At 37.7% G+C, this 13732-nt stretch overlaps 1 protein-coding gene across 10 annotated transcripts in view; it reads right to left on the bottom strand.

Moving 5' to 3' along the window:
- Positions 1–1718: 1718 nt before the first annotated feature.
- The window catches only part of LMBR1 (limb development membrane protein 1), a 78481-nt gene continuing 66467 nt past the window's right edge, over positions 1719–13732 (bottom strand). For 7 of the 10 annotated variants that reach the window (XM_074868651.1, XM_074868683.1, XM_074868692.1 and 4 more), the window contains 2 exons: positions 12182–12343; positions 1719–9515 (listed from right to left, as the gene is read on the bottom strand). In XM_074868651.1, the coding sequence (XP_074724752.1) occupies positions 9433–9515; positions 12182–12343 (245 nt within the window). In that variant the 3' untranslated portion in view covers positions 1719–9432. The remainder of the gene's footprint in view (positions 9516–12181; positions 12344–13732) is intronic. The other 3 variants (XR_012628946.1, XR_012628947.1, XR_012628948.1) reach the window with 3 other exon arrangements.

The following is a 13732-nucleotide window of genomic DNA, read 5'->3' as shown; positions in this document are numbered from 1 at the left end:
GCCATAAAGACAGAAATCAGAAGCTAAACCAAAATGAAACAGCAACACATCAAGGTAAAAAGAAAATTCATTTTGCATAAAAAGGCAGTAACTGACCAACTACACAAATGATAGAGCGCTTCCAAATAATACTGACAAGATCAAATTGTGTCATGCGTGAAGGTGGTCACCACAATACTAGGTGTATGGATTTAGTCTTAAGCTAGAAGTGGGAAAGGCTGTATTAGAGAATCATTACAGAAAAAGTGCTTTACATATCGGTTGCTGATCAGCTTTGGTTTTGGGCAGCCAGAAGGCTGTCTGCAGGGCTTTCAGAGATAGTTGCAAGAACTTGTGGAGATTGTGGGACACTCTGAAGGACTAGGGATAAAAAAACCTATCTTGAAATAGGGGAGGAAGAAAAAAATTGTGGGGAAATGAGGACATTAGTTTCACTTCATTTCCCAGAAAAATGCTGGTACAAACTACTTCTAAAGAACTAATATTTGACATGAGATTTGCCAAGAAGAGAATCATATCAAGTCAATTCAGTTTGTTTCTGTAACAGGACAGAGTCCTGCAGATGAAGCAGAAAAGTGTCATAAAAAATTAAAGTGCAAAATACACACTTATGTAGGAATAACCCCATGTACAGCATGACTTGCATCTTATATATGTAGCAATATAGAGACTTTCTATAGAAAGACAACTAGAAATATATTTGAGAACACAAGTTCAGTATGAATGAATGATGTTGCAAAAAAAAAAAAAAAAAAAACCACACCAAAACACAACCACCAAAAGAAACCCAAACCAAAAAAGTACTGAAGACATGATGGAGTGTAAGGGCTCCAGCTTGGAGGTTTGCGTGTTCAGTTCTGAGCTCTGCATTTCTAGAAACACCCAAGGGTCCCCACAGGCAGCAAAAAGGATGATAGGAGGCCTATGTAAAACACTTGAGGGAATTGGGGGTCACTTCTATTGAAGATAAAGGGAAATGTAACCTTTCAGGGGTGGAAAAAGCTGGTGCAAGCAGAAAGACTTGTCTTACTGTAGACACTTGAGAACCAAATTAAAGCTTAAAGCATGGCAAGGGCTGTTCACATTTGACATTTAGGAAACCTTGGACAATTAAACACTGGAATATACTGCTTAGAGACAGCACAGGAATTGCATCGCAGACAGGCCCTGCCAGGCTAGTTAAATACCAGCAGTAATGTAGGTATGTTTGATCCTGTGCAGCTGAACAGCTCAGACATCTCCAGGTCCCCTCCAGCCATGTGATTCTTGAACTTCCAAAACTCCTGAAATCTCCATGAAATGGAAAGTCTGAAGCTGTTTCAGTTTCAAATAACTTAGGAAACATGGTGGTCAGGTTTTTAATACATAAAAATTGCCCTTCAGTCAAACTATTAAGCTATTGAAAATGAGTTATACTTTACATAATCAGCATCCTCTTCTATGAACAAACCCCACTTGCCTAAAGTAGAGTGCTCCGATTAATTGTGCACCTGTCAAACACAGAGCTGTAATGCCTCTGAATGTACAGGAATCTACATCACATACCATATATCATGTATTTTAAAAACCTGAGAATCTTCAAAGCATGTGAAATTGGGGGGAGGAAGAAAGAAGAGAGAGGAATGCAACTATTCACACCAGCTACTGACAGGGTAATTTAGAATGCCACAGATTTTTGTTTAAAATAAATTTTGTTTTTAAAAAATGCAAAACGCCACTATGAATCACACTTTAACTTTATTGAAAACACAGTAAAAAAAAAATCTTCCTACAAAACATTCAGTGTAACATTTCAAACAAAGGAAAAAACACATTACCACTGCTTTTCACAGAAAAAAAAAATCAACCTGGCTAAGGCGGCAAGGATTTTCATTTTGTTTTGTAACACAGCAAAGTATCCATAACTGAGAACATTGTCTGGATGACCTAAAATAAACCAGGAAGGGTTTGGTGGGGAGAAGGTATGTACACAGAAAATTGTTCTCATTGAAGTAACACTGAAAGCATAATTTTTCAGCTACATTTAACCTTGGTTCAAGATACATCCATGTGAAAGAAACATCAGCTGCTCAAGACTGCAGAGTTTACAAAGCCTTAAGCACAAATTGGGCCAAGAGGGGACCACCGATTCCATTCACTATCTCTCAAGCTCGGAGTTAAGGTTGTGCGTTTTTGGTGGTATTTTGTTTTTTGGTTTTTTTTAAGTAAACTGAAATCTTAACCAGTAACACTGCAGTGAAAAACCTGAAAGTGCATGACAAGCTACCTGCTGCCATTGTTACAGTGCCAGCAGCAGCAACATCCATAGAAATGCTAGTTCAGAAATATATTGTTATGGTCATGTCACCCAAGTCCACGTGAAGCTGATCCCGTGTGACGAGATGGCCAGCAGCACTCTGAGAACATTTGCAGCCTCCTCAGTGGGAATTTTGGAGACAAAGCTTTGTGAAGACAAGAGTAATACGTGTTTTCTATTGGGTAACGAACATAGGGTTGGGTTCCTAACCCCACAAGAAAGTAAAGGAAATCCAGCCATATTTTTTTGTGTACAAGTATGTGTTTCATACACTTTAAAATTTGAAGTCCATGACCCAAATGTATCTTCATTTTCTATCCATTTGTTTTTAAAGCAATAGAAGTCTGGCCACATAAAACAAAAATACCTTGAAGCTTACCTTTAAAAAATGAAAAGTGGCTCAACTTTGTTTTGCTATATAAAGCCAGGGAGGAGAAGGTTACTCACACAGATTTTGTGAATCTAAATATTTTGGCCCAGACTGGGAAAATTTGTGGTTAGGGGGAAAACAAGTCATGAACAGGTTAATTTTCTCCTTAAGCACTTAAATACACCCATTGTATTCAGAATACAGGTATGGCCATCATGCCACTCTTCTGAATGATCATTTTACGTGGAGAGAGAAGGTCCAAAATGTGCTCATACATGTGAACCACAAAAGGTACAGAAAACAAAGAGTCTTACCTTGGCACCATGCAAAGTCTGGCTTTGATCAAAACATGACAGTTATGCACTGCCGACACACCAGAACGATGCGTCTCGATCGCCAGTCGAGTGAGGCAGCCACACACATCAAGAGCTGTAGTCTTACTCTACAGATTACAAGGACAGTAACTGAGGAGTGGTTCCACAGAACGTCAGCTACACCAGAGTATCGGCATGGGCTCAAATCAGCTGTACGAGCACGTTACTCTCTCTCTGAGAAGTGGGCTGGTTGCCTCACACTACTGAAAGTTAAAAGCACATCTATATGCAATGACAAAACCATTTTCATGTCACTCCTATTTCAAACTTACATGAGCTCTTGGTAATTTGTTAGAGGACCCATTCTAATGACAGGATCATTTTCACGGAATCTAGTGGTAAAAAAAGATCAAGTACAAACGAATGAATAAAATACTAACATTTTCATAATGGAAGAACATTTCTAACTACAGAATGTCTCTGCATAGACTATGTGGGACAAGAAATATATTAAAATCAAAGCAATTGCCCTGATACTTCAATAGCTGCTATCTATGAAAGCACTGAATATATGAGGAATGCAAAATAAAGCACTGTTCATGAAAGGAGCTTCATCCAGTGATGCCAACCAGAAAACTTAATGTAAGGGGGGGGTGGGGAGGTGGAAACAACAGCAACACTTGAGCTTAATATACCAGAAACGTTTGGAAGCCATTTAGAAGCAGTATCCCAAAGTGCTCCTATAGGTACAAATGAATAGTTAGATACCTAATTAAAGCCTTTTAACAACTGGGATTTCCTAATGTCTATGTTTACATGAGGCCTTCATATAGATACAGCTTTTAAGCAGCTTGGAATTAGATATGCTAGAATTATCAACATTTACAGGATATTCTGACGCTATCCCTTTAACTGTTTGGAATGACCTTCTATATTTGTTAAACCATTTAATGCTATGTATATTTAAAAAAAAAATCTATGAGCAATAAGTGAAACTGAAAAAGTTACTTAGAAAAATATGGTAATTAACACAGAACTAGAAAGCATCCCCAGCTTTTCTGTTGCCAAGACAGAGCTGTCTTCAAAAGTTCACAGACTTCTATAAATTTAAAGTGAAGGATACTGCTGCACTGTGAATCAAAAAACAGATTTTAAGAATTTAAGTTCTTTTCACTGTTAGTGAATTACTGGCGTATTTAGAGGATGTGCGATTAACGTTCACATACTAATGATACATGTGTTTCTCTTTGAAAGAAGAGTTTAGGAGCTTCAATTGTGAAATATTTCAAAAGAATCTTCCCATTTAAGTTTCCTTCTGGTATGTATCAGATCTATGTAGATTCTTCCTGCTCTGTTAGTTCACGTTTTGTCTACATCAAGAGTATATATTCCGAACATCAATGCCACCAAATAAGATAGTGAATGACTTGAAAACATAAAAAAGGAAAGCAAGCCAAGATGTTAGATGTCTTAAAGAATTAAGGCCAGATTTAGAAAAAAGTTTTATCAGCCCCTGAATTTCTTAAGGATTTTAAATATATTTTTAGTAATATAGAATCTTAAGGATTGACTAGGAAAAGAATGAAAAACAGACTGTCTGCACAGGTGAGCTCCATGTCACTTCCCCCACCTCACCCCTTCCCAATTACTGGGCACAGTGGGGATTCTGGAAGTGACACTCAGTGTTAATTCCCAAGATGTGTTCTCCTTCCTGAGATTCTGACCAATATTGTCAGGCTTTAATTGTTAAAATAACACTTATAGAAGATCCTCTCTGGATGTGGTCTGAGGGGGTGTGGTTCTGTGCAGAGCCATGCAGCATTCTTGAGACAGCAAGAAGCCATTCAACCACAGAATGGCCTGCACAGAAATGTACAGCCAGAAAAACCTGAAGGACTTCTTACTCCCAACAAAAGAGCTGAAAGTGAAAAGCTACATTTCAAGAACATGCACAGCTATCACCTGGAAACCCTGAGAGTCTGCAATCCCAATCAAATGCAACCCAACTCAGCAACTAGAATTGTGTGTGGCAGACAGACAAACCGCAGGCTGATCTCCTCACACCTTCAGCAGAAGAGGAGCATCACAACTTCTTAAGACAGTGTCAGAGACAGTTTGCCTGGGGTAAGGGCACTGGGCAGGGTAGAAAAAGGTGGCAGAGGTTATCACCATCTGGGTGATGGCTGTTGGCTTAGATGGCTCTCCCCGAATGGGACGAATTCAAAAGCAGCATTTTTTTAAAGTTCAAATGCTGTTAATGAGACTGCTGTTAATGCAACTCTAACTTGCCGGTTTACCAACAGTAAATTCAATATTCAGGAGCTCAAGATTTCAGCTCATGAAATACGCGGGTTGGAGAGGGAAGTTAGTGTATGCAATATTGTCTCAAGTCAGCACTAAAATAACAACAAAAATACTAACGCTAGTGGGTAGGGGATCTTATTTCCTTAAAGCATTTAAAGGTTCACAGTTCACATCAACAGTTTTTTTTAAACAAAACTAAGCACATTTCTTTTTAAAGGGGTTATTAACATGGCCTTAGCGTACTATCTCTGCTTAAATTACTTTACCTAGATTTAAAAAACCTCTGTTTTAAAAATCAGAGTATATGTAAAACAATATGATTTAACTGTTTTCCTCTATTCAGTCTATCAAAATTGTAGATTCTGGTCCACTAAGCATAAGGCTCAGCTGCTGTACATACACCACCTCAGCTTCTGGAAGAGGAAGAAAAGAAAGAGAAAGGAAAATAACCTATAAGATTCTCACAAAATTCAAGGAAAGTCACATGCATGAAGAAGCCAATTGCTCTTTGTTTCTACCTTACTCCTTTCTAATTTAGATGGTATATTCTTTATGAAAAGGGCCATCTTTTGTCTTTACTACACAGCACATAGGGCATGCTCACATGGGGCACATGTGAGCACCTGAAGTAGCATCAACTGCTGCAGAGACATATGGGCAAGCAGGAGAGACCTGGTGGGCCAGAAGAGGGCTGCAGCCCCCCTAGCACTTGTCACTCCTGGTGACATACTGGAGAAAGCATCACTCTGCAGCACCCGCTCACAGGTCCCATTCAGCACATGGCTGCACGAGCTCCTGTCTGCACAGGCTCGACTGCAGCACTGCGCCGTGCCTCTGTGGTACTCGAGGTGGTACTTTGGAACCAGACAAGGAAACCAACTTATGAAATCCTTTAATTTCTATGGCACTAAAACAGTAAACAGGGTAAAAGGTATCAGAGGAACAGGGCCAGAGATAAACATCACATCACAGACAGCAAACAAAGCTTTCTATGAATGCAAAAACTGTTACTTGTACAGTAACCAGTACTATTATTTTTTAGCTTAAAGTGATAAGTATGTGTGCTTTATACTTAGAAATCCCACAATATTACAGTTCTGCCACTGCATTTAGTATTGTGCTACCAACACAGAAGAAAGCCAAGAAACGGCTAACTTAAAACACTTAGTTTACATCTACTTTTTGGTCTTGTGTGATATCTAGTTGAAGATGGAAGCATTTATGTGCTTTTTGCCTCATAAGAAGTGAGGCAGATGTTAATGTTACTAAGATCAGCTGTATATACCTTGAAGGTATAGACCACCTGACTCTACATGAGTCAAAATACTAGGAATGTATCGTCAATATCCATTAATGAATTACCAGTTGCTTGTATTTAAGTGACCATATGCTTCTGTGAAAAGTATATAGTGACCTGTATCTTACACATAGTATATTTGTAGCATTGTATCTGTAAAGTTTTGCATAAGCATGTAATTTTCAAGGCCAAAGGCATATTTTAATGTGAACAGTGTCACAATATGAACAGCTGATTTTAAAACAAAACACTGTCAGTAGTTGCACAGGGTAATTCTGTATTTCTCATCCACCTGGAAGCCACTCCGCATTTTAACCATCCTCCGTGTTTCAGTGTAAAATCTTCACTAACGTAGCCTTAACCTGTACATCTCTCTGACTGCAGAATCCAGCAGGAGGGGTGGGAACAGGCAAGGCTATAACTTTTGAAATAGAGTTATAAAGTCTTGCCTGAAACTTGTGTGCTTATCAGCAGGAACTGTCTCTGCTCAATTTAAGTAATTGCCCGACTTGCTTTCAGAGGCCACATACACATCATAATCCCATCTTTTTCTATGTTCTTGGGTCACTGATGCCAGGACAAACATCTCTCCAAAAGCATGAAAAGCAAGACCTTTGCCGGTTCACACTCCCTAGATTTATTCCTTACACTCTGTAAAACCGAAGAAATTAGTTTATTTAAATAACTGTCTTAAAATTGTAATAGAAATATTTTAATAAAGCTAACTAAGCCTCACACACCACAATTCACCAGCCCCATTAAGACACGAGGACAATTTTGGTCACACAATTACTTGCATGGACAAGTGGATTCATTTCAGTTATTTTTAACTATAATGCTAATACATAAGGCTACAAGCTCTGAGAATACCTGAATGATGACCCTAATAATAAATCTTCTTTTAAATGTAAACATTTTAAAACAACTTTTAATTACAGCTCCCTGTTCTTGATTGCAGAACTTTGACTCAGATTTCTCACTAAAATGTCAGCATTAAACTCAAACAACAGAAAAAATGCTTGTAAATCTTAGTGAAATCAAGCAATTTTACTTTGTCTTCCAAGACTCAGTACAACACAACAGTCAGTTTAATAAGCCTTGAATTTATACTAATCACACACAAAAAAAGAGTAACTCTCTAGTATCATATTTACTACAGCAATATTTACATTATGTCCTAGCTCCAGTCAGAAAAGGCAGCTGCAAAAAAAAACTGAGAAATCTTCATGTATACTGGAGCTTAATTTCTGAAGCACTCTAGGGGGGGAGCTCACATTCACACACACAGCAGCAAGGTCTAAAGGCCAGAGCAGTCATCTCAGAAGTACAGCCAGAGTTTCTCACACAGAGTTTATCTTTTTTCAGAACCACACTGGAAAGCTAGTTGTCACTGCTTGATCACGTGTAAGACTTCAAACCACAGACAGACATGCTTGTTTTACAGAAATGGGAAATAAATGGGAACATTATCTGACTCACTACATAATGGGCACACACTGAAGGTGTCCCCATTCCAATCTGTTTGAAGATTACTTGTGGCAGAGCAGGACAGAAGTGCAACCAGACTTTGAATATTTACTTGGGTTTTGGTTGGTGGGTTTTTTCTTTACTATAAACTGCTTGAAGGATTCCTAAGGCTGCAGTAATGCTAAGAAAAACGATGTTACCACCCACCAATGCCATCCCAAATCTAAGGCCTCTGAGCAGTTAAACTGTAACACCGCAGGAATTCATACCACCAAGACTGAACACGCATGCTCTACTTACCAAGCCACCTATGTCCTCTCCATAAGTTTAGAATTTAATTTACGGTATCTACACATATAGGCCTATATACATGTTCATGTGTACATTAAAAAACAGGCTAGTGAAAGATACTGGATTATGCTGCTGAACAGAAATCCTGGTAACTAGAGTATAAATTTAGAGAAATAATTTACTTAAAATTAAAGAAGATTGTAAAAAACTGCAATTGCAGCCTCCTAGGCCTGTGCTACTTGCATTGATTACAAGTACTGCTTATACACAGTAGTTCATAAAGAATTTTACAGGGATGTACTTGGTAGGGTAAGTGACCTCCACGGCACAACAGCTTACAGAACTGCAAGAGCTGTGACAGGGGGTCTACACAGCTTTTTACAAAGCATACTAGGCTCAGATTTAACACTGAAGTCTTCATCTTGTACTTCACTCTATTCAATAAGACATTGTCTGACTACCAGTAAAGTAACTGGCATTTATAGCTAAGAACAGAAAGCTGAAAACGCTGGCCTTCCGAGAAAGCTTCGTGACATTAGACTATGAACAGCTTACTGTATCCAGCATGAAAGGAACTGTGATCTCTACCAGTTACTGTCATTTTTAACACGTTCTTAGTGAAACTGTTTTATCTACTGTCAAGGATACCTACTCCAGGTAGTTTACGTTTCCAGTAAGGGTCACATTGGGCTTCAAGTGTATCTTTTTTTTCTTTTTAACCAAGTCCCAAAGTTATTCTTTACAGCTGTGTCTGTATAACACAGGAGGTACTGTGCATTCAAACGGTAGCAGGTTTGTACCTAAAGATGTGAGACTGTCAACAAATAAAAAGGAATGCATTATTCTCTTCAGCTTCCAGTCTTCAAGGCACCTCCTGCATTAACTTACTGGGAAATAAACACGCAGACCAAAAGTTCACTGGAAAGAAGAATCTGATATACCTAACTTCCTCAGAAGCACACAGCAGCAAAAAATGAGACAAGGTTGGACCCAAATTATCCACAAACAACACCAATATAAAAATGTTGATGAGATGACAGGAATGCCATGAGGTTGATGTTTTCAGCTCTGTTGATTGCAGGTGATTGTTAAATCACAGTGTTTTCTGATGCCCATTTGCAGACGGCTTTGTCTCTGACTCTCTTGGATTGTTTGACAGATGAAGTTTATCTAATCCTGCAAAACATTACACAATACAGAAAAACTGAGATTCTCCCATATTTCATACACACAGGTATTCAAAATAATACATATAAACCAACTTCTACTTTGTGATTAAGGACTTTGCACTTGCTAAGATCAGAATTAACATTCTACCTCAGGTAAGAGTTACTTCTGGGAAATTCCCTCAGTTGCGTTTTAAGTGAGAAAAGTCCCTTGCAATGGACAAGCATGGAAGCAATAGAAGCCTAACTTCACATTGCTTAAATCACAGACTTAGATGTTAAGGACCATGAAAGACTTGCAATCCCTTACTCTGTCAACCTAGAAAGACCAAAATAATTACCTAAAATATTTCTTTTTAACTATAGCATCTTTCTGAAAAGCATCCATTGCTGACTTTAAGATCACTGGTGATGACCACATCACCTCTTTAAACTGTTTATATGACTTAAGTATTTTTAGGCCTACATTACTACTGATTTTATCATCTCCATTTCCAGCCATTTGTTCTTATTGCATAGTTCTCTGAGTGCTAATTAAAGTCCTGCCCCAGGCAAGCAGTTAAACTACTCTTTTTTGGGGGGAAGGTGGGGAAAAATGGTAAATTTAGCCACATTTTATTCACAAAAGGCATGTCAGTCCTTCCATGATTGCTACAGTTTCTCTCTGAAGTCTCCTATCAAGTATCTAAAATTAAGAATCAAAAATGGAAAAAGCTTCTCATTCATTTAGTGTAGACTATATTGAACGTCTTACTGAAGTGCCATGATGTACCAAGTTAAATTTCTTGCATCGCTGGAATTCCAAAATTGACTGCACTACTAAAAAAACAATATCTACTCAATATTGTATTATTTTAAAGTCCCAATATTACATGAATTCTTTTGGTCACAGGCCTGTAAGCAGGAATTTACGTTCCACTAATAAGCTATGATGCTCCACCAACCTCTAGTCCTCAGTCAGTCTTCAGCACAGGGGAGAAATGAACACACAAATTTTGGTTCTCATTCTTTAAATTCTATCTGACAGTTTTTAACAGACACTGTTATGCATAGCATTGAAAACAAATGCAGTTTGTGTCAGGAACCTGCACTCTTCAGGATTTAGAACTCCCTGCTTGTGTCAAATACAAACCTTTTACCAATTACTGTGCTTCTCCATTTTGATCACAATATTTACATAAAATCACACAATATGTGACAGCAAGAGGCCAAAAATACCCCTAAAAAAATCCACTAGAATGATGCCATCCAGTGACCATTATCCTACTACGCCTGCATTTTGAAGTTGGTTAATCTGCCTTCAACGCATAGAATTTTTTATTAAACACTATAATAAAATGCCATGAATTATCAAGATAAATCTTTTACATCATTTGCTTGAAGACAGAAACTTTGAAGTTCTACCAGACCTGTTGCTATAAACCCATGCTGACTGATGTTAATTTATTTCCTTCAGAGCTCTACAACAGTCATTACATTATACAAAGTAATCCCTTTACAGTCATAACAGTTGCACAAAAAAACCCCCCATGATTACACAAGTCAGCTGAAAGAGATGAATCAAGGTGTTCTCATAAAATGACCTTCACTAAAAGCTAGGGGATAATGTCAAAGACATCATACTCGCATCATATATCTGTCTTAACAATGGAACTTACCTGAAAATATTTTCTGCATAAAAATCAATGGACGGATTTACACACCCCTGCCCCACTAACCCGTTCCCCTGGAGCTTCAAAACTCAACATCAAAAAAAAAAAAAATCACAGAATAGCTTGTTTTAAGCCTACACTATCAGTCATTTCATATTTCCCTATTTAGTAGGTCTGATTTTAATTTAATTGCCACCAGTAGAGGTACACTCTAGGAAGTGTTTGGATTTTGTTTACCAGGGTCACAACTCTGGAAAGCAGTAATCAGTGTAAACTAACATAAGTACCTTTTAGACACGACAAACTGAATCCACAGTTACAAATAAACACTGAAATTTCACCATTAGTCCTCTCAATTTAAGCAAATACTACTCTAGGGTTCTAAAGAGGTAGGAGCTTCATTAATTAGTAAAGATAAGATGTAGTAACAACACAATTACTAAATATGTACATTTAATCCTCTTAGTATCAAATATGTTTCAAGCCTTTCTTCTATGGCCAAGAAACATGAACACACAATTTGATCAAAATTTTGATTATATCAAGTACAGGTTTTACTCAGCCAGTTACTAAGATTCTGTATATTCCGTACAAAGATTTTCTGAACACATAGTGCTCAAAAAAAGCATCACAACAAAGCAGATAAGACTTCCACTAAACTAATTTTAGGGAATTAATAAGTTGCCTTAAACAAAAAGGAAAACAATCCAACCCACACACAAATTGAAGTTTTATTTTTGAATAATTGCTCAGCAGCAATGAGAATGTTTTTGTGTTCTCTAAAGGCTGAAAATCTAACTGCAGATCAGTAAGTACATGGACGTATCATTAAGAGCAACATTGTACCTTAGCTCTCAGCTCTTCAAAAAATAACACAAAGCTATGCATTCTCAACTTACAGAAACTTCCACCAAAAAATAGTTTTCTGTGATTTGTAACAGAACTTTACCAGTAGCACATCAAGTTATCAATGCTGGAGAAAGGAAATGTTCAAGTGTAAACTAAATTTTCAGTGCTCTATTACCTAATGCCTTCAGGAGCTCTTCTCGCACAGCGGAAGTGAACTTTCTGACCAGACATAATGTTGTCATGATAGCAAAGAGCAAGTTGTAAGATAATACAATATAGAAGTTTCCCAGCCAGTTAAACCTTCCAAAGTCTCCAAGCAGATCAAATCTGGTGATTCCTGTTAAAATTGCATTTAAAATTTGTATCAGAATCTTGATTACATTTAAGAAAAACAAAAATTTCATTCTATTACTTTTTACATATGGAAGCAAATTTCTTTCAAACAACAATGTATAAGACACAAGGTTAAACACACAAGACAATGTTCTCAAGGTCATTTTCCACTTCACTGACCACTATAAAACTGTAAGACACACTTACGTTTCTTAAGTTTCCTAGTAAAATGCTTGAATAATGTGAGTTGAAGTAAATTGTCTATTCTAGATAAGAATTCTGCTTTTATAATTTCAATAAATATAACTAGGAAAAAAAAAACAGTGTTAGTATGAAAACTGCTTGAAATCTCAGTTTCTACAAAATCCTCATCTATTCAAGAAAAGGATGAAATGCACCATGGGCTTTCTTATTAAAAAATACAGGTAGCAAAAAGCCTTTCCATGAGAGCCACAACATCTTACAGTAAACACTAAGCCTCTGTGTTTTTTCAGACCTACTGCTTTTGAAACCAAAGTTTAAAGACACCTTTCCAACTGCCACTTTCCAGACCTACCCACCACTATAGCCACAGAGCATTTGAAGGAAAAAGAGTTTGGCTGAAAGATAGTGCTGACAGGTCTTCTTCACAGTGGACTGCATAACACTAACACTTGGGCTTTGTACTGATCAAAGGCGAGTCAATCACTAAAGCTAAGTGAGCAAAATTCTTCCGGAAGTGTCTACAAGCTGTAGGGTCCATCCCAGAAGGCAGAAGAGGAAGAACCATAGGTTGTTCCTTTGCCAGGTCTACACCAAGGACTGCAGTGAGTAAGGGACAGAATATTAAAATGATACCCAAGTAACAGTTGTCTGGGATTATATTCCCAAAAAACTTCGGCACAGATGATGTCACAGTGGTGTGCACTCTCACAGTGGAGACCAACAGTGCAGAGGAAGGAGGCTTACCTCACCCCAGAACTAAAACATCAGAAAAAACTAGGCGATCAGAAAATAATCCTGGCTCTGAAGCTCCTGGGAGCAAGTTTTCTATCATCTTATTATGAAAGGGTTTGGGGGCTTTAGGAACTGTGACTTCAACAGTGATAATAAATGAAAAGAGACAGAATTAAGGGTCAGTTAGCTTCCTTTTAAGGGTAAACCTGGCACTTATGAATCACATTGTACTTTGATACCCAAGGCTTGCAGCCAGACATCACAATGTTAAAAGATACACACATGTCTTATACTCAGCATCAGACACTTAAATAAAAAATACAGGAATCAAATTTGGTATCTAAGGAAAACATGCCAAAATGAAGAAAATTAAAAGAAATTTCAACAGGTAAAGCAAAAAAAAATAACTGAAGCTGATCAAAATAGCAAGAAAGGCAGGGAGAAATACCAAAAAAGC

Source organism: Strix uralensis, chromosome 1, assembly GCF_047716275.1.
Source record: "Strix uralensis isolate ZFMK-TIS-50842 chromosome 1, bStrUra1, whole genome shotgun sequence".
Lineage (NCBI taxonomy): Eukaryota > Metazoa > Chordata > Aves > Strigiformes > Strigidae > Strix > Strix uralensis.
Note: the sequence above shows the minus strand (reverse complement) of the source record. Positions and strands in the feature narration are given on the sequence as shown.